Source organism: Saccoglossus kowalevskii, chromosome 19, assembly GCF_978046115.1.
Source record: "Saccoglossus kowalevskii chromosome 19, keSacKowa6.1, whole genome shotgun sequence".
Lineage (NCBI taxonomy): Eukaryota > Metazoa > Hemichordata > Enteropneusta > Harrimaniidae > Saccoglossus > Saccoglossus kowalevskii.
Window position 1 is genome coordinate 2,706,245 of NC_140659.1, and position 25,253 is coordinate 2,731,497.

Genomic DNA, 25,253 nt, shown 5'->3' on the forward strand with positions numbered 1-25,253 from the left:
TTAGGTGATTAATATGCACAAATATTTATTCGAAACAATCAATCTCTGCATAGTCCTTGAGTATGTAAGTACCAAGTTTCATTGAAATGTAATGCTCACTACTTATATCAAAAGCTGAAAATTAATTAATTATGCAAATTAGGTAATTATATGTACTGATATTACCATAAAAACTATCAGGTCTGTGCAGTGTCATATGACATCTATGTACCAAGTTTCATTGAAATGTGATGATTAGTACTTGAGATATCAGTGGAAAAAAACGAAAATTGAATAATCATTATGCAAATTAGGTAATTAATATGCACATATTTTTACCAAAAACCAATCAAATATGACACTACTATTAGAACAAATACAGTATATGACACTACTATTAGAACAAATACGCTATATGACACTACTATTAGAACAAATACGGTATATGACACTACTATTAGAACAAATACAGTATATGACACTACTATTAGAACAAATACGGTATATGACACTACTATTAGAACAAATACGCTGTATGACACTATTATTAGAACAAATACGGTATAGGACACTACTACAGTACTCATTTCGCCCAACCTCCCGCCCGCTTCCGGATTTCGATCGCTTTTTTTCCGCTCGCTTTGTTCAATTCGACCGCGCAATTTCCGCTTTTTTTTCGACCGCGCAAATTCGGAAGTATCCGCTCGCGGAAACGCTCGCTCGCCTGACAACGCAACCGCCCGCATTTACAGTTCATTACCGACTGTTTCATGTATAAGTGTATCATTTTTGTTTTTATGATGTTAAAATAAGAATAAATACAATCAGAAATTTATAGAACGACCGTTGAAAAATAGGGTGGATCACACAGCCATATAAAATTGGTAATAATACATACGCGTAGTAATAATGTCCACCATAAACAAGATCGAACCAAACATGTGAAATCAAATACGGCACTGACACAGACACAACTAATATGAAATAAAACCATTCTATTATTGGTGGAGAGCAAAAAACGTCTACTGTAGAGTACGGTATTTGTTGAGTAACCGTGTGTAGAATGACGGTTGTCATGCACGCATGGTTTGGGTTTAACACGGGTCAAGTTGTAGTTATGTTAAAATCCGTGGCACCTATAACAATTGAAGAATATCTGCAGCAATAGTAAGACTGTGAAAAAAACGACTGATCGATTGTTATAGAATGACTGTAGTGTACAATTTGTCAAACAAATACAATACTTGCAAATGTAATGTCGGCCAGCGCCCATCTTACTTGTCCGAAGTTGTCAAAGCCGACATCAATGGAGATCGCGTTTTTTAACTAGGCGGCTGGCAAGCGGACTAACACGCTACATAAACTTGTTGAATTACAATTATGGTTTTTATTTTTTATAAAATAAAGGATTCAAAGTTTGCAGGGTATTCCGTTTTTTGCGAACTCTGGGCGAAATACTTTCATGAGCTGTACGTAGTTCACTTACAACCAAAACAAAGTCAGCTTGGACATTAAGTTGTGAGACGCGACAAAACAAACGCTGCCAGTGATAGATTACGTGAATAAAAGAACAAAATAAACGCAATCAAAGGCGCCGACCACACGCTTTGGAAATAAATAGAATGCGTTGCTAAGAGGAATCGCACCTGCATCTTGACGACGTCTCCGCTCATGAGCAGGGTTTGCCGCATCTTAGAAAAATTCAAAGTTAAAAAGGAATCAGTGTCGGGAAACCATTCACAATGTTTGCATGAAAAATCCCACGCGAAAGCGTTTTTTTTTCCTGTTACAAACACTATGGTACCTGAATCCCGATTAATTCATAAATATGAATCGGTAAGGGTCAATTTCCTGCAATCCTTCAAAATTAAATTTGCCTTCGAAAATCTTTCTAACGATGACCTGGAAGATTGTCATGATTGAGTGCCACCATTTCTGTTCTAAGATTTATTTAGTATAATATACAAATGTTCACCCCAACAGAGGTGGACATACAGTTTTAGCGACCCGAAGAGCTCATTGTCAACCGAGGCGAAGCACTACGATAAAGACTTTCCGTTCCCAATAAATAATAATAATAAAAAAACTTCTCATTCCCGACATTATGAAATTCTTTCGTTTTGGGGGAAAAAACCTGGAAAAAAAACCCTGATTTTGACAAAATAATTTAGAAATTGATATTAAGAATAATTCAAAATGAAATCTATTCCATATGTACCCATAATTGTTTTTCGTAATTACTGATTACACACGAATATTACAGAAAAAAATAATTTGCTATATTATCTATATTTGTGCCTTTTATTTGTCTTGAATCGTGACTGAAAGGAGCTGGATGAAATTACAAACTATGTAGTGTGTTCGACAACTCATGTATGAACAACAATTTTAATAAATATGATTTTACTTGGTAAAATTACTGTATTTTTCTACATAAAAACAAAAGAATTTCACAATGTCTTTATTGTCATAGCGTTGTTGGTAATAGTTGAAAATGATACATCCACGTGAACCTGCTTATATGAGATCGAAGGAGTCTCTGTTTTCAACAGCCGTATACATCTAACTGCGTCATCACTAAGTTTCCTTGTGGACCACGAGCTCTGTTCCTTGTTTGCACGTTATCATGTTCACACAATCGCAGACATTATTTGTAAGGGTGCCCTTTGAAATGGCACATTTTCTCGATGTTTTAGCGAGTACTCCGCGGGTATATGGCTTGTTCTCACATCAGCATAATTTTCCTCGAGTTCACTCATCGCTTTCCCACATGCACTTCTCGTTCTTTTCTGCTAACTTTTTTTGCACTCTAATATGGTGTTGTTTTTGTCTTTCTAAACATCGAGTTTATTTTTGACATTCAACGAGATCGCTTGAATTTTGAATTTGATGACGGTTCGAATTTATCCACTTTTACAGTGATCAACATTGCGTTCGAGTAGAGTTACTAGTAATTACAAGCCTGATTTACATTTTTCTTGCGGTGTTTTTTGTCAATGTATTAAATATAAGTGCTTTGGGAAATAACATAATTATATTGCGCGAGTGAAAGAGTTTGGTGAGACTGTCACAACACGTTTTATTTATTTCCAACACGCGTGGTCGGCGCCTCTGATTGTGTTTATTTTGTATTTTTGTTTTCAAAATGTATCACTGGCTGCGTTTGTTTTGTTTTCCTCAACAAATTAACTGTTCCGAGACCTCTTTCATTTTTCGTCCGGCTGCTGCCAATCTAATAATTCGTCGCCGCATGTACTCAGACAAGCGATTAATCGTCACAGTCATTATACTAGTAGTTTAAGTCTAATTGATTTGTAGAAATTCAGCTATGCGATAATTATATGTGCAGTTTTGTTTTGCGCACCCAGACACGAGCAAAAGTTAACCAAAAGATTTTCTGAACTACAGCATTCGTATTACTTGTGCAAATTGAGTAAGGGTCATAGTGTGAGTTGCGTTCGCAAATAACAAAGTGTCAAATTATTTTGAGTGCCGTTCAGAATAAATTTAGTCAAAATCACACACAGAAACACAAACACAACACACAACACACAAATACTAGTACTCAATACATATCGCGATTGACCAGTTATATAGCTGCTTGAACTACACACACAAGGACGTAAATAGGTAAATACAGGTCACAGTTCGACTTGCTTAGCAAACGTTACAATGTGTCAAGTGATTTGAAGGCGTCTTTGTTCCAAAACAGAGAAGCAATAGGCGTTGTGTTTTGAATCGTCATTGTTATTCCAGCGTTCGGTTGGCAAGCGGACGGTGTTTCTGAAGCCAGCCATAGCAGGAGCGAGCGAGCGAACAAAAGCAAACGCGAGCGAGCGGAAAAAAAGCGGTCGGTTTCCGGTCGGAAAGCAGCGAGCGGTCGGAAATTAAGCGATAAGCAGTCGGAAAAAAAGCGATAAAAGCGGGAGGTTTGGGCGGAATGAGTACTGTATTAGAACAAATACGTAGTATGACACTTATTAGAACAAATACGTAGTATGACACTATTATTAGAACAAATACGGTATATGACACTACTATTAGAACAAATACGGTATATGACACTACTATTAGAACAAATACGGTATATGACACTACTATTAGAACAAATACAGTATATGACACTACTATTAGAACAAATACGCTATATGACACTACTATTAGAACAAATACGGTATACAACACTACTATTAGAACAAATACAGTTTATATGACATTGACTTACCTGCAACCAGTTATTGGATTGTCTGACATATCTTTTCAATGCAGGTCTGCTTGTGAAATAACCACTCCAAAAACTATGGGGACTGTTAGCATAGGGAAAGAAGTCATCACTTTTAGTAGACCACTTAATACCAGCTTTATTTACATTGTAGGTATAGCATGATGGTGTAGAATACAACACATGCACTTTGGTTTCATTCTCCTGAAAGCAATTATCAGAATTTGAGTGAAATACAGAACATACAATGAGTTTCATGGATTTGTTGCTGTTTATACAGTACTATATAGTAGTATATGGAACACACAACAATTATACTGCTAAAATGTAATGTATAACTGTAAAATACTTTTAATTATTTTAGCTGGAATTAATTTTAGCTGAATAGACTGTTTGAGTGTTTGGTATGGAATTTATTTTCACTCATTTTTGGTGAGTTGAATGTAAAATATAGGAAAAAAGGTATATTCGCTAGATTTTATTTTCACTGAATCATTCCTTCAAGAAAAATAGCGAAAATAAAGTATTTTACAGTATGTAGAAACACAGTTCCTCCACACCCAGTTAGGAAACGCTATTGCTCTAAGGTGTGAATCGCCCGAGTCCCGTGTACAGTGCATGTTTCGCTTGTGGGGAGAGAGCGGTGACATCATAGCATCAACTTGGAGCTCGTTCGAGGCACATCCGTTCAGTGTATGTCTACAAATATTGCGTGTTTTTGAGCAAAGACGGTAAATTTTATTTTAAAGTTACAAATCTTTATGTGATCATATCGGTTTCAAGAAAAGGCACAGTAGTTTAAAATCCATATTCATTATAAATAACGGAAACAAAGCGATTTTGATTTCAAACTGTAGCTGCCATGTTCATTCATTATTACTGTATGCATTATGTCAATAATACAACGAAAGTTTCAACACTGGTGAATCACGTTACCACCCCCAAAACAATCACAGTCGTTATCATCAATTTGTGATTTGATACTTTAATTTTCGGACAATATTTTTTACTTTGTGCATAAGTGCCGGTAAGATGTTCATTTCAGTCATTTTGCTGTTAGTGTTGTGTGTGAATCAAGGATGGCTGTTTGGTGTCGATAACAGAAAATATTATTCTGTGAAAAATAGGAACTACCAAAACTTAAAAGATGGAATTAATTGTAGCTTTTAGATAACCAAATCTTTATGTTGTCATATGACCCATTCTAATCGTATTAAATAACAGGATGTCACGTTACTTGGTACATGTGCTCGGCAGAATTTTTGTTTTCAAGATGGAGAAACCTACTATTGTCGCTGTTATGCTGAGAGTATCCGATTGCATAGACCTTCGTATATGCACATTTCGGCTTAAACTATCATATAGTTAGTACAATTTGGAGGTTAGATATCCTAAAAATATGGCAAATATTATTTCCATTGCTGTTCTCTTATTGTTTCATTCATTTTTTTCCAGTTAAAATTCAGTCTTGTTTGTGGTAAGGTGCCAACTTGAAGCCATACACGACGACGGTGGTGACGATGCATATATCCTGCATCTAAGTACTGGGGTCCTTCTTCCATTATGTCATCCCAATCAATATCACTGTCGACGAAATCTTCGTGTTTTCCCCGCATTTCGGTAAAATAAAATGCCCAGAAGTCAGAAAGTTGAAACTTTCACAGAAGTGAAACGTGAAAATAAAGTTGTGTACGCCTGCGCAGAAATGAATTGCGAGGTATTCTGGGTGAAAATGATGTCATACTATATGCTAATGATGTCATACTATATGCTAATTTATGTTAATGTAGACAGTGTGGGGATTACCGGTAAGTTAATTTTACGAACGCGAAACACGCATTGTGACAATAGAACTCAGAGTGTTTCTTAAACGGGTGTGGAGGAACTGTGGTGGAAACAATCTAGCTCAACCCTTATAAATATCATGCAGAGAAATACCAAAAGAAATCTAGATCACCCAACTATTTGTTGTTAAAACTATTAACATATACTTCTTCTTTTATGTACACTTGCTTGTTTTATCAAAACTACATATCACACAGAAGCTCTGCACAGTTCAATACAATGTTGGAGTTGGATTTCATTGATTAGACATATGAATTGCAATTTTAGTTAAGTCTTGATGGCAATGAATATTCTAAGCAATTTTATTTCTTATTCGTCTTAATTTTTTTTATTAGCTGATGGTTCATTACACTAATTTGGTTATCAACAAAAATTTTTGAAGATAATTTTAATAACATTTCATAAAAACAATGTGCAATGGTTTATAGTCAATATGTTTAGTAAAAATACAATAGCAAATGTAAATGGCTGCATGAAAATCTATTTTTATCTGCTTTCAAAAATAAGAAAAGAAAAGATAAATCGACAGTTAAAATAATATTGCTTTACATAATTACCTGAGTTGTTTATCAATTCTTACCTTAGCGTTTACATATTTAATTAATTTGTCCAGATTTTTGTACCACAAGTTAGCATTTTCATACTGGAAGTCAGATCCCATTGTTAATATGGTATGATTAGTCCTGAATGACTTGGCCTGTAAAGAACGTGGAGAAGTGTTGTAAACTCTAAATAAATCAAAACCCTATAATATATATATATCTATTAGAACTTTAAGTAAATGTAAGATAATTTATTACTTAACAATGCATGTAGTCTGTACATGTGTTAATTATTTTACATATAAATATACTACAACAGAAATTATTAAGATGTTGTTTACCTGTCCACGAACAAACTTAAGGAAATCGTTGACTTTCTGATCCACATTGTAATCAAACAAATTAGGATCATCCTGAGGGAAGACAAATTATGATTATTATCCAGCATTATTACCACATTTTTTTTAACATAACTTATTGTTATCCAGCAATATTACCATTACAAAACAAACTGACATGCACCAGTAACCCATTGTGTGATGTTCATACCATGTTTGAAGACATGATTGAGAAATGATTTTAGACAAACGAATGCATATATGGATGGACTGAGTGAAGGAAGTTTGTCCCTGTTTAAGGACTGCATACGACAGGGAGTAAATCAAAGAAAGCTTAGAAAGAACTCCCATGTGCTGAGAGTATTGGAGACACATTAAATATAATTTGAAATTACTTAGCTGAAAACTAATTATGCAAATCAGAAAATTAACATGAACAGATTTGATTGTAAAACTAATGAGGTCTGCGCAATGTAACAAAAACTCTATGTACCAAGTTTAATTGAAATGTGATTAGAACCAAAAAATCATGAATTATTATGCTAATTAGGGAAATAATATGAACAGAGTTTTACCCCAAACTAATTAGGTTTGTACATTGTCCTAGAGCATCTTTGTACTAAGTTTCAATAAAATGGAAATTAGTACTTTAGATATCAGTGTGAAAGCTTAAAATTGGTTAATTATGCAAATTGGGTAATTAATATGTACAGATTTTAACCAACAATTATCCAGGTCTGTCTATTGTCCTACAGCATCCATGTATAAACATTCATTGATATGTGATGATTAGTACCTGAGATATCAGTGTGAAAGTTGGAAATTGGTTAATTATGCAAATTAGGTGATTAATATGCACAAATATTTACAAAAAAATAATTGGGTCTCTGCATAATTCTAGATTCATTGAAATGTGATGATTAGTACTTTAGATATCAGTAGAAAAGCTGAAAATTAATTATGCAAATTAGGTAATTAATATGCACAATTATTTACCCTGAAACTATCAGGTCTCTGCATAGTCCTAAAGGATCTATGTACCAAGTTTCATTGAAATGCGATGATTAGTACTTGAGATGCCCGTGGAAAAGCTGAAAATTAACTAATTATGCAAATTAGGTGATTAATATGCACAAATATTTATCCGAAACAATCAATCTCTGCATAGTCCTTGAGTATGTAAGTACCAAGTTTCATTGAAATGTAATGCTCACTACTTATATCAAAAGCTGAAAATTAATTAATTATGCAAATTAGGTAATTATATGTACTGATATTACCATAAAAACTATCAGGTCTGTGCAGTGTCATATGACATCTATGTACCAAGTTTCATTGAAATGTGATGATTAGTACTTGAGATATCAGTGGAAAAACCGAAAATTGACTAATCATTATGCAAATTAGGTAATTAGTATCCACGGATTATTACCAAAAACTAATCAAAACCTAGCATTAGTTCCGAGCATCATCAAAATCCAATGAGTGGTTGTTTAAATATCAGTGGAACAGTCATGGAACCACTAAAAAATAGCTAATTATCATGCAAATTAGGTAATTAATATGCACGGATTTTTACCAAAAACTAATCAAATCTGCGCATATGTTCAGAGCATCTATGTACCAAGTTTCATCAAAATCCAATGAGTGGTTCTTTAGATATCAGTGGAACAGTCATAGAACAGCTAAAAATTAGCTAATTATCATGCAAATTAGGTAATTAACGAGCATGGATTTTTACCAAAACCTAATCAAATCTGCGCATTGGCCCAGAGCATCTATGCACCAAGTTTCATCAAAAACCGATGTATGGTTCTTGAGATAGCAGTGGAACAGTCGGACACACATACACACATACATACACACACACACACACACACACATACACACAGACATACAGACATACAGACACACTAACTGCAAAGACTCCCATTTTGTGCTTCGCACATGGGAGTCAAAAAATAGTTATCAAATTGCATACACAAAATATATATATATTTAGAAACTTTAATAAGAATTAAGATGTGCCCAAAAAATTATGATTTAATTGTTGCAAAATGTGTGACATTAAATGAGTTTAAACTGATTTAAACACAATTGAATATTAAACAGATCTTAAATGAGTTTTAAACTGACCACACCAAGTTTTAAATTTACCACACTAAGTTTTAAATTGACCACACTAAGTTTTAAACTGACCACACTAAATTTTAAACTGATCACACTAAGTTTTAAATTGACCACACTAAGTTTTAAACTGACCACACCAAGTTTTAAACTGACCACACCAAGTTTTAAACTAATAATTTAATTTTTAATGATAATAATGTACTTTTGTACATTTACTGGTACCTGGAATGGAGAATCATCACAAAATTGGTCAAAACAGAAACCACTAGGGGGTCCATACCCATTAAATAAAGCACCAAAAAAGAGATCAGTCTGTGATCCTAAACTACTGGAGGTATGCCAAACTTGTTGCATAGTTTTTGTCTTTAGACGCTTGTCTTTATCCGCATAGTCAAGGCGACCAAAGAAGAAACCATCAAAGGTCATCTGCAAAGTACAATACCTGAATTGGTTGATCATTACATGACATATCAAAACAAAATCCTTCAGGTGCATCATAATGGTGAAATAGTGCACCATAAAATAGATCAGCATCAGCGCCAAGTGATGAACTTCCATGCCAAACTTCTTCCATGTTTTTGTTTTTCAGTCGCTTGTCTTTGTCAGCAAAATCCAAGCGAGCAAAAAAAAAACCATCAAAACTCATCTGTGAATAGTGAGAAGTATATTTCTGCATTATTCAACAGTTCAAAGTTATTTTATAATTACCAATATAAAGTGGATTGCAACATGCATGTCATAATATACATATTTACCATTAATCATCGTACACATCACATACTATACATCTGACATAAAAATGATAAACTCTACCCATCTGTAAAATACTGTACGGACATGCTCAAAAGTATTATAAACATGTTTAAATGTCTCTTTTTTTGAAATTGTGCATCATGTTTAAACACTTTTCTTTGTTTACTTCAGACACAGAAGTGATAGCAGCAAATTTTGTCACTGAATGCAAACATTCACACAGTACGAAACATTATTCATTGCCATTTTGAGTTGTTATCTCTCATAGAATTATAACTACAAGCAAGGAAAAGATGTATAATAGTAAGGTATCACGAGAATACTGCAAAAGTATGCCCTCAGGCAGTATAGCTACAGTGTATGTGTCAGTTGATACGATCACCATACTCCCTTTATGCATACTTTGCGGTATTTTCAAAATAACCTCATAGTAGACATGTTTACATACCACATAGTATACACATTCATGATCAATAAACAATCTAAAAAAAGGTTAGAAGAACTGTGCGGAGGTTATTAGAGATATGTGAAGCAGTAATAAAAAAATTTTCAAATTACAAATTTAGTCTTTTAAACAAAAAACCTAGTTACTAATAAAGCTTTACTTTTTGAAATCCACAGTATGTTTATATAAGATTATCTCTAGAAATTAGATATGTGTATAAATAATGAGGTCACATGAGCAGCTAATGTCTATCCAAATCTTTTCATCTATGTTCACAATATCAATTAGTAGTAACATTGTGTCTATAATAAATCTCTAGAAATTAGATATGTGCATAAATAATGAGGTCACATGAGCAGCGAATGTCTATCCAAATCTTTTCATCTATGTTCACAATATCAATGAGTAGTAACATTGTGTCTATAATAAATCTCTAGAAATTAGATATGTGCATAAATAATGAGGTCACATAAGCAGCTAATGTCTATCCAAATCTTTTCATCTATGTTCACAATATCAATTAGTAGTAACATTGTGTCTATAATAAATCTCTAGAAATTAGATATGTGCATAAATAATGAGGTCACATAAGCAGCTAATGTCTATCCAAATCTTTTCATCTATGTTCACAATATCAATGAGTAGTAACATTGTGTCTATAATAAATCTCTAGAAATTAGATATGTGCATAAATAATGAGGTCACATAAGCAGCTAATGTCTATCCAAATCATTTCATCTATGTTCACAATATCAATGAGTAGTAACATTGTGTCTATAATAAATCTCTAGAAATTAGATATGTGCATAAATAATGAGGTCACATAAGCAGCTAATGTCTATCCAAATCTTTTCATCTATGATCACAATATCAATTAGTAGTAACATTGTGTCTATAATAAATCTCTAGAAATTAGATATGTGCATAAATAATGAGGTCACATAAGCAGCGAATGTCTATCCAAATCTTTTCATCTATGTTCACAATATCAATTAGTAGTAACATTGTGTCTATAATAAATCTCTAGAAATTAGATATGTGCATAAATAATGAGGTCACATAAGCAGCTAATGTCTATCCAAATCTTTTCATCTATGTTCACAATATCAATTAGTAGTAACATTGTGTCTATAATAAATCTCTAGAAATTAGATATGTGCATAAATAATGAGGTCACATGAGCAGCGAATGTCTATCCAAATCTTTTCATCTATGTTCACAATATCAATTAGTAGTAACATTGTGTCTATAATAAATCTCTAGAAATTAGATATGTGCATAAATAATGAGGTCACATAAGCAGCTAATGTTTATCCAAATCTTTTCATCTATGTTCACAATATCAATTAGTAGTAACATTGTGTCTATAATAAATCTCTAGAAATTAGATATGTGCATAAATAATGAGGTCACATGAGCAGCGAATGTCTATCCAAATCTTTTCATCTATGTTCACAATATCAATGAGTAGTAACATTGTGTCTATAATAAATCTCTAGAAATTAGATGTGCATAAATAATGAGGTCACATAAGCAGCTAATGTCTATACAAATCTTTTCATCTATGTTCACAATATCAATTAGTAGTAACATTGTGTCTATAATAAATCTCTAGAAATTAGATATGTGCATAAATAATGAGGTCACATGAGCAGCGAATGTCTATCCAAATCTTTTCATCTATGTTCACAATATCAATTAGTAGTAACATTGTGTCCATAATAAATCTCTAGAAATTAGATATGTGCATAAATAATGAGGTCACATGAGCAGCTAATGTCTATCCAAATCTTTTCATCTATGTTCACTATATCAATTAGTAGTAACATTGTGTCTATAATAAATCTCTAGAAATTAGATATGTGCATAAATAATGAGGTCACATGAGCAGCGAATGTCTATCCAAATCTTTTCATCTATGTTCACAATATCAATGAGTAGTAACATTGTGTCTATAATAAATCTCTAGAAATTGGATATGTGCATAAATAATGAGGTCACATGAGCAGCTAATGTCTATCCAAATCTTTTCATCTATGTTCACAATATCAATTAGTAGTAACATTGTGTCTATAATAAATCCCTAGAAATTAGATATGTGCATAAATAATGAGGTCTTAAGATGAGCTAATAGTTCATGCACATATCTTTATTAAAGTGCACAATGTTCACTTAGAAGTAAATATGGATCTATAATAGACTAATGAACTTAAATATGTGCATAATCAATGAGGTACTGCAACCAGCTAATAGTTAGTGATAAAATTGTGTCTAGAATAAACCTCTTGGAATTATATATGTGCATATAATTAGAATGACACAGTTTAACTTACCAATGCAAATAGTGCTGCCTGCTCTTTGGAATGTCCAAATGGATCAATATGCCATGCTACTCTAGGCCGACCACAATCACCAAATGTATAATTCAAGAACTGAAATCCTAGTGTCATTTGATCTATGATGGCATTATAATGTGTGGAGGCTTCATCATTCATACACCAACCTCCATTTATAAACTCCAAACGTCCTGAAATAATACATAGAGAATAACAAACTTTTCTCCTCAAATATAATATATATAAGAAGGAATGATGGATAATGAAAGTCTACAAAAAAGTAAAAATATGAAAGAAATCTAGCTAATTTTTTCTCATCTATTTTCATCCTATCAATGCCATTTCTTTTTTGATACTTTTTGGTTTTCTTTACCTAGATCCCACATTGGAACATTGTGTCAATATAGATTTTTAGGGGCCCAAGCCTGTAGGGCGTGGCCCCTATTCTTATTGTTCGGTTTTTAGGGGCCCAAGCCCGAAGGGCGAGGCCCCTATTCTTATTGTCCGTTTTTTTCTTTCTTTCTTCTTTCCGCCGCAACTTTTTTCGTCAAGCCGTTTGAGAAAACCGCTGAACAGAATGGTCTGATAATGCTCTATACTGATAGTCCCTAATGTGAACTGGTGCAACATGCTTTCAGAATTTAGATTGGTCAATTAGTTTGGCAGCCATATTGGATTGAAATAAAACCGGAAGTGGCTGTTTGACCACTTTCTGAGGGTCTAGGCGTCTAGAGTTTTTTATAGTATATAGTACAACTCATGTGTAATAGATATCAGCAATAAAAACTTTAGCGGTCACGTGACTTTTCCCGCCATTTTGTTTTTCCTGAAAACGGCAAAAAACACTTGAAAATCTTCTTCTTCAGAACCACCTAGCAGAATGCTCTCATATGTTGTATTTAGCTTCTATATATGAATCCCATTTACGTTTGAAAAAATTATTACGATTGGTCACGTGGTTTGGCCACCATTTTGGATTTCTTCTAAACAGGAAGTAGTTTTTTACTCTGGCAACACTTGAGGGATTATTTTCAATTTTGCTTCATGGCATCTGTATATCAAACCCTTTCAGAAACCTAAAAAAGATTTCAGATCAGTCACATGGTTTGGCCGCCACCTTGGATTTTAAGCAAAATTGACCAAAAGTTTGGGCATTTGTTTCTCAGAGGTGATTCAACCAATCTAATAGATGTTTTTATATTTACCATGCCTGGCCTTAGCTCCATATGAGAAAAATAATATTATTTTGATCAGTCACATGGTTTGGCCGCCATCTTGGATTTTATGAAAACAAATCTTGTGCAATTACATGTGTTGTATTGGTCGGATTTGGCTAAAATTGTATATGTGCATTCTACTCTTGAGATGCATTCTTTTAACCGAATGGCACGTGGCTGGGTTTTGTCGCTGGGCGCCTGAGGGGTGGGGGCTTCTAACCTCATTAATATGCATAACTGATATATCTCAAGCACTGTTGGAGTTAGGAAGATGAAACCTGTGTTATTATGACAACATTAAACAATTGATTTCATTAAAATAACAGATTACCATATATGGTCATGTGAACTCATTCATATGCATAACCATTATATCTCAAACACTGTTGTAGTAAGGAAGATGATTCCTGTGTTATCATGACAACAGTGAACAAGAGATTTGATTAAAATAACAGATGACCATATATGGTCATGTGAACTCATTAATATGCATAACCATTATATCTTAAACACTGTTGCAGTTAGGAAGATAAATCCTGTGTCATTATGACAACAGTGAACAAGAGATTTGATTAAAATAACAGATAACCATATATGGTCATGTGAACTCATTAATATGCATAGCAGTCATATCTAAAACACTGTCGCAGTTAGGAAGATGAATCCTGTGTTATTATGACAACAGTGAACAAGAGATTTGTTTAAAAATAACAGATGACCATATATGGTCATGTGAACTCATTAATATTTTCTTCTTCTTTCTTCTTTCTTTCTTCTATGGAGAGAGGACGTGTTTTGCTGAGCTCCAAGATTTTGGATCGTTTTAAGCCAGGGAAGTGCTATTTTTGTTTTATTTCTACACCACTCTTTTCGTGGTACTTTCGTCATTATTTCTATTTGGTTTTGGTTTTATTTCACAAGCGGATTGCTGTGATTTTTGATTGATTTTATTTTTGTGTTGTGGTTGAGTGTGGGCCGCCAAGATGGCCGCCCCCATTGATCGACCACCTGGGGTATGTCTCACCACAAAACATGCTGTGAGGTGTGACAGCTTTGAGAACTTCTCTGTTGAGAAGTATGTAATTGCTGTAGGAGAACTGATCGGGGATAAACATGTCATTGCAGCATCCAGAATGAACCGATCAGTGGTAATTTTTCTTTCCGATTTGTCTTTTGTTGATTCTTTAGTCCACTCAGGACTTGTTATTGGCGACCAAATGGTCGGTGTTGAGCCAATGGTCAAACCTGCGACCAGGGTTACAGTTTCAAACGTTCCTCCTTTTGTTCCAAACTCGGTACTAATTAAAGAACTTTCTGTACATGGACGAATTGTTGGTTCAATGCGCACAATTCCACTGGGGTGCAAATCAGACACATTAAAACATGTTCAATCTTTTAGGCGACAAGTTCATATGCTTTTGCGCAATGAACACATAAGTGGTTTAATACATGTGATGCATGAAGGTCGTCCTTACTCTGTTTACATCTCTACTGACGAGATGCGATGTTTTTCATGTAAACAGGTCGGTCATATTCGCAAAAACTGTCCATGTACAAATAAAACACAAAACCATGAAACGACTGCAAGCAGCAACGAAACTGGAAAAAATAATAATGATAAACAAGTAACAAAATCGAATGAAACTGGAAAAGATGGTAATAATTCCTTCATGAAAAATAACAATGACAAAAAACGCACTGAAAATGATGTACACAACGAAACTCATAATACTAAAACTAATGAAACCGAAACTGAAAACGAACATATGGATGTAAATGAAACTGTGAATATTGAAACTGATAAAACTGTAAATACTGAAATTGGACAAATAAACGCCAATGAAACTGTGAATATTGAAACTGATAAAACTGTAAATACTGAAAGTAACCAAATAGACGACAATGAAACTGTGGATATTGATTCTGAACAGGTCACTGATACTGCCAATGAAAATATGGACACTGGTATTGACAACAACTTTATTGATCCGTTTGATAAAAACGAACACTTTAATATAGATGAAACGAGGGTACGACCCCCTCTTTCAAAAAATCCACAACCCCCCAAACCACCCTGTCTGAGTAACAGCTTGTCACTGCCCAATCTGTTAGCAGTTGATGCTGACAGTGACCGGGATAGTGAAGACGGGCAATGTGGTGATATAGAGCTCGAGTCTATTTCTTCGGAAATATCTGATATGCAAGACACTCATGAACAGGAAAAACTAGTCACGCCTGCTGGGCTAATTACACTTCTAGACGACATAAAGGGGTCTAAAAAGATCCTAGAGCGTTGTCTAGACTTTTGTTCAGACGCTCGCTTACTTTTCAAGTCTTTTAAGAAACTAAAAAACTCCGATCTAGCAACATTCCAACAGAAAGCTCGGATCCATAAAATACTCATCAAACTACAGAATCACCTGAAAAGTCGTAATTTAAAAAAACCTAAACAATAATGTTGAGTACATTTTTGTTAGCACATCTTATAATGTCGTTTTCATCTAGTTCATGGTATGTCGATAATTGTTGTGACCTGTTTAAATGTCACGATTTTACTATCTTTCATTGTATTCTGAAACTGTGTTTATACTATACAACTTATCCACCTACTTGTCATGAGACCAGGTGGCATGTTGTATGGTGCTTACAAACAACTACTCTATATGGTAATGATGTATTTGCTAACATTCCCAGTTTTACAAGAACACAAATAAATCTGAATTTATCACGTGTCCTTCCTACTGACAGGTTTCTGAACTTAAATGTCACTGTCATTGTTCAGACCCAACAAACACTGTAATGTACTGTATATCTATTTTACTTCATTTACTCATGTCACACATTTCTATTACTACATGGAATGTAAATGGCTGTCGTGACTCCCTCAAACGCCATGATATTTTTAACTTTTTAAAACTGAATCACAAAGCAGACTTTTACTTTCTGCAGGAGACGCATTCCATTCCGACTGATGAAGCCAGGTGGCAAGTGGTTTGGCGTGCGCCAATTTTGTTTTCACATGATAGCACTACGTCGGCTGGCGTTGCTATCCTTATGCATCCTAATAAACAAATTGTTGTCAACTCGTCACAGAGTATTGTTAATGGTCGTCTGCTATACACTAATGTCACGGTTAATGGTTTATCATATCACCTACTGAATATTTATGCACCGACCAGTGGTGCTGAACGCATGAGGTTTTTTGAAATTGTGAAAACTACCATCAACAATCTGGATAAACGTGATCCAATTATATTAGGAGGCGATTTTAACTGCACGCTAAACCCAAAGCTGGATCGACTAAATGCTCTAGAACCACACCCACTGTCTTCTCGTTTTTTAAAAAGCATCATCAGTCGTCATAAATTAATCGATGCATGGCGTCGTTTCCATGGTGACGCACAGAACTTCACCTGGGTCAGAGGTGGCAGTCGGTCTAGGCTGGACACGTTTTATGTAAATAAAACACTTACTTCCAAAATTACTAGTGTATCCATTTCTCAGTCATTTGCTTATTCTGATCACAAACCTGTTCATCTCGCTATTTCTCAGAAACAGGTTTCCAATCGCTCCCCTGTATGGTGCCTCAATACCAGTTTACTCGAGGACGAATCATTCTGTGATTTAATAAAAGACTTTTGGGGCAAATGGCGAGACCGGAAAATATGTTACACAAACATACAAATGTGGTGGGATTTGGGGAAATGCAAAATAAGAGAGTTAACCAAACAGTATAGTGTAAATAAATCGTACAACTATAAAACGGAAAAAAAGAAACTCACTGATGAACTAAACCACATTGAAACACTTCTTGCTGACAATCCTTCGTTTAAAAACATGTACGATTGTAAGAAAAATGTACTTGACGAACTCACGAAAACAGAGACGCGTGGTGCAACCATACGGTCTCGGCATCGTCTACTAAGTGAGTCGGACGAGTGTTGTAGTTTCTTTCTAGAGTTGGAAAAAAATAATGGTTCACGTAAAATGCTAACACAACTTCGTAACCTTGACAACATTCTGACCGAAGATCGTGGTGAAATTTGTGGTCTAACTAGGCAGTTCTACTCTGATTTATTTACACCGGCTCCTGTTTCTCCTGAGGCGCAAGAAGAACTACTTTGTGATCTGCCTCAAGTTGATTGTAATACAGCATTAATGTGTGATAGTCCTATTTCATTTAGTGATTTGTCTGAGTCTGTTAAAAGCATTTCCAATGGAAGGTCTCCTGGGATTGACGGCCTTCCCATAGAGTTCTACAGAAAATTTTGGACAGTGCTGGGCCTTGACTTGCATGATGTTTTTTCACAATCCATCGCTGATGGCGTCCTACCGCTTTCTTGTCGCCGAGCGGTTGTAACTTTACTTCCTAAAAAAGGTGATAACACTTTGTTAAAAAATTGGAGACCAGTCAGTCTGTTATGCGCTGACTACAAGATTTTCTCAAAAGCACTGTCTCTTCGAATTAAGAAAGCACTTGGCGATATAATACACATCGATCAATCCTATACAGTTCCAAACAGACAGATATTCGACAACATTCACCTTTTGCGTGATGTTGTTGACTATTGCAACCTATCCAACCTGCCGCTTGGTATTGTTGCACTCGATCAAGAAAAGGCTTTTGATCGAGTGCACCACGATTACCTATTCAAAACTTTGACTGCCTTTGGTTTTGGACAACAATTTATTAACTATATTAAATTAATTTATACTGGCTCACAGAGCCTAATTCGTATAAATGACTCTCTAACTGCACCAGTATCATTTATGCGAGGTATACGCCAAGGGTGCGCCCTCTCTGGGCAGTTATTTGCTATTGCCATCGAACCGCTACTGCACAAAATTAGAACTCAAAGTAACATAAAAGGTATTCAGATTCCTAAATCAAACAGAAAGTGTAATTTAACAGCCTACGCCGATGATGTCAGCTTTTTTATAAGCAAAAATGAAGACTTTTTAAAATTGTCAAAGTGGCTTGCTGTTTACGAAAAAGCCAGCAATGCAAAGGTGAATCTTAATAAATCTCGTGGGCTATGGGTTGGATGTTGGAAAAACAGAGCTGATTCTCCCTTGGGAATTACGTGGAACAATGTAGGACTCAAGTTTCTTGGTGTCTATATTGGAAATACCAAAGACTATATTGTAAATAACTGGATTGAAATGATTCAAAAGGTTAAATCAAAGTTGGACTGGTGGGGGCGCTTTGCTCGATCTATATCCTATCGAGGTCGAATCATTGTTATCAACCAACTTGCAGCTACGAAATGCTTTCACAGACTTGTTTGTCTGACTCCACCTACTGCTGTTGTGCAGGAAATAGAAAAACTCTTCCTCGATTTTTTCTGGCAGGGGCGGCATTGGAAACCTGCTGAACTTATCTATACTCCTCTAAAAGATGGTGGGCAAGGGCTTGTGCATCTGTCAAGCCGTATAAAAGCCTTCCACTTACAATATATTCAGAGATATCTTTATTCCACGAATAAACATCCATGTTTTTCCTTCACCGATTATTTTTTGCAATATTCTAATGATATGAACTATAATAAACAGTTATTTGTCACCTGCTTTCAGTGTTCAATCTCTCAAAGTATTTCAAATTTTTACAGCGCACTTTTACTGACATGGCTGTCTTTTAATACTAATCGTACTGGTGTACCACACACCATTATTGACATTTTTAATGAACCACTTTTTTACAATGAACTCATTTGTCATTCTATAAGGAATGAACCCTTTGTTTTTACGCACTTTGTAGATGCAGGGTTGTGTACTATTGGTGACATGATCAATCATGATGAACGTCGCTGGATGACTTGTGCCGATGTACACCAAATAGTGCCAATCTATTCATTACGTTTATTGGAGAAAGCACTATACATTCTCAAACAATCTATACCAGAGAATCTCATACAGAAAATAACTGAATATTGGTCAATGGACAACAACTGTTGTGGTAGCTCTAATGTGTCAGACAGCTGTCAGAGCGAAGACACAAACCTAGACAGCAGCTACAGTTTAGATCTTGTGTATAGTAATGGTTCAGTTTCCTTAATTACCCCACTGTCTAAACGTGAAAAGGGAGTTCTGTATAAATTTATAACACTTTCGCAACTGCACTCTCATCTACCCAACAACCTTGACACAGTTTGGCGTGATTTACTTTCACTACCAACATCAGTTAAACCGTGTTTTAAACTATGCTATCTCCCTCCCATACTGAAGAGAGAAGGCGACTTACAGTGGCGAATCCTGCATGGTGCCTATGCTACTGGCGAATTTTTAAGATCGTGCAATTATCGTCCCAACTCTGACTGTGTTTTCTGTCATGACAAAGACGATCTTTTACATATTTTTCTACAATGTCCTCGTCTGCTACCACTATTTGAGCTAGTTAAGAAAATATGCCAAAAACTAGCTGGCAATGAGTTTGTTTTACCCTACTGGTGGTTCATTCTTGGGCCACCGAAGCTTGGAAAAAACTATGAACGAAACGTCGAATATGTAATGAACTACATCATTACATCTGCTAAACTAGCCATTCATATGACTCGTCAAAATGCACTAAACGAAGATTCACCGACGGATGTGACTCAGTTCTACAAAGCAAGATTGCGGTCAAGAATCACTGGAGAATACCTCTACTACGCAAGGTCCAGCATAGATGCATTTAGAAGTCTCTGGGGAGCGAACGATGCCATTGCTTCTGTCACCAATGGACAACTGATAATCGCAGAAGAAATTGCATGAACTTTTTAATATAAATATAACTTTTTAATGAGACTATAATATTTTAATAAATGTACTTTTTAGTGGTATCTAAACTAGTTCATTGTAACATTTATTATAAATTGTCGATATTGTATAGTCACAGTGTTCGATTTTATGACATTTTGAAATAATGTACTACATGTATATATGTAACTAAGTTATTGATGAATAAATGATTGTTTTAAAAATCAAAAAATCTTTCTTTCTTCCACAACTTTTTTCGTCAAGCCGTTTGAGAAAACTGCTGAACTGAATAGTCTGAAAATGCACTATACTTATAGTCCATAATGTGAACTGGTGCAACATGCTTTCAGAATTTCGATTGGACAATTAGTTTGGCAGCCATATTGGATTGAAATAAAACCGGAAGTGGCTGTTTGACCACTTTCTGAGGGTCTAGGCGTCTACATTTTTGTATGGTATATAGTACAACTCATGTGTAATAAATATCAGCAATACAAACTTTAGCGGTCATGTGACTTTTCCCGCCATTTTGTTTTTCCTAAAAACGGCAAAAAACACTTGAAAATCTTCTTCTTCAGAACCACCAAGCAGAATGCTCTCATATGTAGTATTTAGCTTCTATATATGAATCCCATTTATGTTTGAAAAAATGTTTACGATTGGTCACGTGGTTTGGCCACCATTTTGGATTTCTTCTAAACAGGAAGTAGTTTTTTACTCTGGCAACACTTGAGGGAATATTTTCAATTTTGCTTCATGGCATCTGTGTATCAAGCCCTTTCAGAAACCTAAAAAAAATGTCAGATCAGTCACATGGTTTGGCCGCCATTTTGGATTTTAAGCAAAATTGACCAAAAGTTTGGGTATTTGTTTCTCAGAGACGATTCAACCAATCTACTAGATGTTTTTATATTTACCATGCCTGGCCTTAGCTCCATATGAGAAAAATAATATTATTTTGATCAGTCACGTGGTTTGGCCGCCATCTTGGATTTTGTGAAAATAGAAATTATGCAACTACATGTTTTGTATTAGTCTGATTTCTTTCAAATTTTGTATGTGCATTTGTGTCATCAGATGCATCATTTTGCCCCAATAGCACACTGATAGGCCACGTGGCTTGGCACCCATGGGGTGGGGGCTTCTAACCTCATTAATATGCATAACTGTTATAACTCAAGCACTGTTGTAGTTAGGATGATGAATCCTGTGTTATTATGACAACGTTGAACAAGAGGTTCGATTAAAATAACAAATGACCATATATGGTCATGTGAGCTCATTAATATGCATAACTGTCATATCTCAAACACTTTTGCAGTTAGGAGGTGGAATCCTGTGTTATTATGACAACTTTGAACAAAAGATTTGATTAAAATAACAGATGACCATATATAGTCATGTGAGCTCATTAATATGCGTAATCGTTATATCTCAAACACTGTTGCAGTTAGGAAGATGAATCCTGTGTTATTATGACAATGTTGAACAAGAGATTTGATTAAAATAACAACTGACCATTTATGGTCATGTGAGCTCATTAATATGCATAACCATTATATCTTAAACACTGTTGCAGTTAGGAAGATGAATCCTGTGTTATTATGACAACAGTGAACAAGAGATTTGATTAAAATAACAGATGACCATATATGGTCATGTGAACTAATTAATATGCATAACCATTATATCTTAAACACTGTTGCAGTTAGGAAGATGAATCCTGTGTTATTATGACAACAGTGAACAAGAGATTTGATTAAAATAACAGATGACCATATATGGTCATGTGAACTCATTAATATGCATAGCAGTCATATCTAAAACACTGTCGCAGAGCAGGACATGTAACTAGTGTCATTATGAAGACATTGAATGAAAGATGTAACTGACATTAGAAATGGCTATATATGATTATGTAATCTCATTATTGTGCATAAGAACATGGCTCATTATATATCCTGAAAACCATTTCGATAACCAAACCAGGTAAATACATGGTACCAACTTCATTTTGACCTCATGTTACTGATAATTCAAGCTACCTGATTGTCTAACATGTGACCACATTAATTACGAAACAGCGTCTTGTCAGCTTGGGCCCCGGTGACGCCGCTTGCGGCTTTAATTAGGGGCCCAAGCCCAAAGGGCGAGGCCCCTATTCTTATTGTCCGGTTTTTTCTTCTTCTTTCTTCTTCTTTAGGGGCCCAAGCCCAAAGGGCGAGGCCCCTATTATTATCGTTCAGTTTTTTTAGGGGCCCAAGCCCGAAGGGCGAGGCCCCTATTCTTATTGTCCGGTTTTTTCTTCTTCTTCATCATCTTCTTTCTTCCGTAACTTTTTTCGTCAAGCCGTTTGAGAAAACCGCTGAACAGAATGGTCTGATAATGCTCTATACTGATAGTCCATAATGTGAACTGGTGCAACATGCTTTCAGAATTTCGATTGGACAATTAGTTTGGCAGTCATATTGGATTGAAATAAAACCGGAAGTGGCTGTTTGACCACTTTCTGAGGGTCTAGGCGTCTAGATTTTTTTATGGTATATAGTACAACTCATGTGTAATAAATATCAGCAATAAAATCTTTAGCGGTCATGTGACTTTTCCCGCCATTTTGTTTTTCCTAAAAACGGCAAAAAACATTTGAAAATCTTCTTCTTCAGAACCACCAAGCAGAATGCTCTCATATGTAGTATTTAGCTTCTATATATGAATCCCATTTATGTTTGAAAAAATGTTTACGATTGGTCACGTGGTTTGGCCACCATTTTGGATTTCTTCTAAACAGGAAGTAGTTTTTTACTCTGGCAACACTTGAGGGAATATTTTCAATTTTGCTTCATGGCATCTGTGTATCAAGCCCTTTCAGAAACCTAAAAAAAAATTCAGATCAGTCACATGGTTTGGCCGCCATTTTGGATTTTAAGCAAAATTGACCAAAAGTTTGGGTATTTGTTTCTCAGAGACGATTCAACCAATCTACTAGATGTTTTTATATTTACCATGCCTGGCCTTAGCTGCATACGAGAAAAATAATATTATTTTGATCAGTCACGTGGTTTGGCCGCCATCTTGGATTTTGTGAAAATAGAAATTATGCAACTACATGTTTTGTATTAGTCTGATTTCTTTCAAATTTTGTATGTGCATTTGTGTCATCAGATGCATCATTTTGCCCCAATAGCACACTGTTAGGCCACGTGGCTGGGCACCCATGGGGTGGGGGCTTCTAACCTCATTAATATGCATAACTGTTATAACTCAAGCACTGTTGTAGTTAGGATGATGAATCCTGTGTTATTATGACAACCTTGAACAAGAGATTCGATTAAAATAACAAATGACCATATATGGTCATGTGAGCTCATTAATATGCATAACTGTCATATCTCAAACACTGTTGCAGTTAGGAAGTGGAATCCTGTGTTATTATGACAACATTGAACAAAATATTTGATTAAAATAACAGATGACCATATATAGTCACGTGAGCTCATTAATATGCGTAATCGTTATATCTTAAACACTGTTGCAGTTAGGAAGATAAATCCTGTGTCATTATGACAACAGTGAACAAGAGATTTGATTAAAATAACAGATAACCATATATGGTCATGTGAACTCATTAATGTGCATAGCAGTCATATCTAAAACACTGTCGCAGTTAGGAAGATGAATCCTGTGTTATTATGACAACAGTGAACAAGAGATTTGATTAAAATAACAGATGACCATATATGGTCATGTGAACTCATTAATATGCATAACCATTATATCTTAAACACTGTTGCAGTTAGGACGATTAATCCTGTGTTATTATGACAACAGTGAACAAGAGACTTGATTAAAATAACAGATAACCATATATGGTCATGTGAACTCATTAATATGCATAACCATTATATCTTAAACACTGTTGCAGTTAGAAAGATGAATCCTGTGTTATTATGACAACAGTGAACAAGAGATTTGATTAAAAATAACAGATGACCATATATGGTCATGTGAACTCATTAATATGCAAAGCAGTCATATCTAAAACACTGTCGCAGAGCAGGACATGTAACAAGTGTCATTATGAAGACATTGAATGAAAGATGTAACTGACATTAGAAATTGCTATATATGATTATGTAATCTCATTATTAAGAACATGGCTCATTATATATCCTGAAAACCATATTTCGATAACCAAACCAGGTAAATACATGGTACCAACTTCATTTTGATCTCATGTTACTGATAATTCAAGCTACCTGATTGTCTAACATGTGACCACATTAATTATGAAACAGAATCTTGTCATGATAGATCAGCTTGGGCCCCGGTGACGCCGCTTGCGGCTTTAATCTTTCTTTCTTTCTTTCTTCCGTAACTTTTTTCGTCAAGCCGTTTGAGAAAACTGCTGAATGGAATGGTCTGATAATGCTCTATACTGATAGTCCCTAATGTGAACTGGTGCAACATGCTTTCAGAATTTCGATTGGTCAATTAGTTTGGCAGCCATATTGGATTGAAATAAAACCGGAAGTGGCTGTTTGACCACTTTCTGAGGGTCTAGGCGTCTAGATTTTTTTATGGTATATAGTACAACTCATGTGTAATAAATATCAGCAATAAAAACTTTAGCGGTCATGTGACTTTTCCCGCCATTTTGTTTTTCCTAAAAACGGCAAAAAACACTTTAAAATCTTCTTCTTCAGAACCACCA

General features: G+C 35.0%; 1 protein-coding gene across 2 annotated transcripts in view; it reads right to left on the reverse strand.

Annotated features, from left to right (window-relative positions):
* Positions 1–25,253, reverse strand: part of LOC102805938 (lysosomal alpha-mannosidase-like) — a 159,522-nt gene that overhangs the window by 75,479 nt on the left and 58,790 nt on the right. The window contains exons 4-8 of one of the 2 annotated variants that reach the window (XM_085493896.1): positions 12,588–12,781; positions 9,279–9,482; positions 6,930–7,001; positions 6,627–6,743; positions 4,205–4,405 (exon numbers count right to left, since the gene is read on the reverse strand). In XM_085493896.1, coding sequence (XP_085350022.1) covers positions 4,205–4,405; positions 6,627–6,743; positions 6,930–7,001; positions 9,279–9,482; positions 12,588–12,781 — 788 coding nt within the window. The other variant, XM_085493895.1, reaches the window with a different exon arrangement.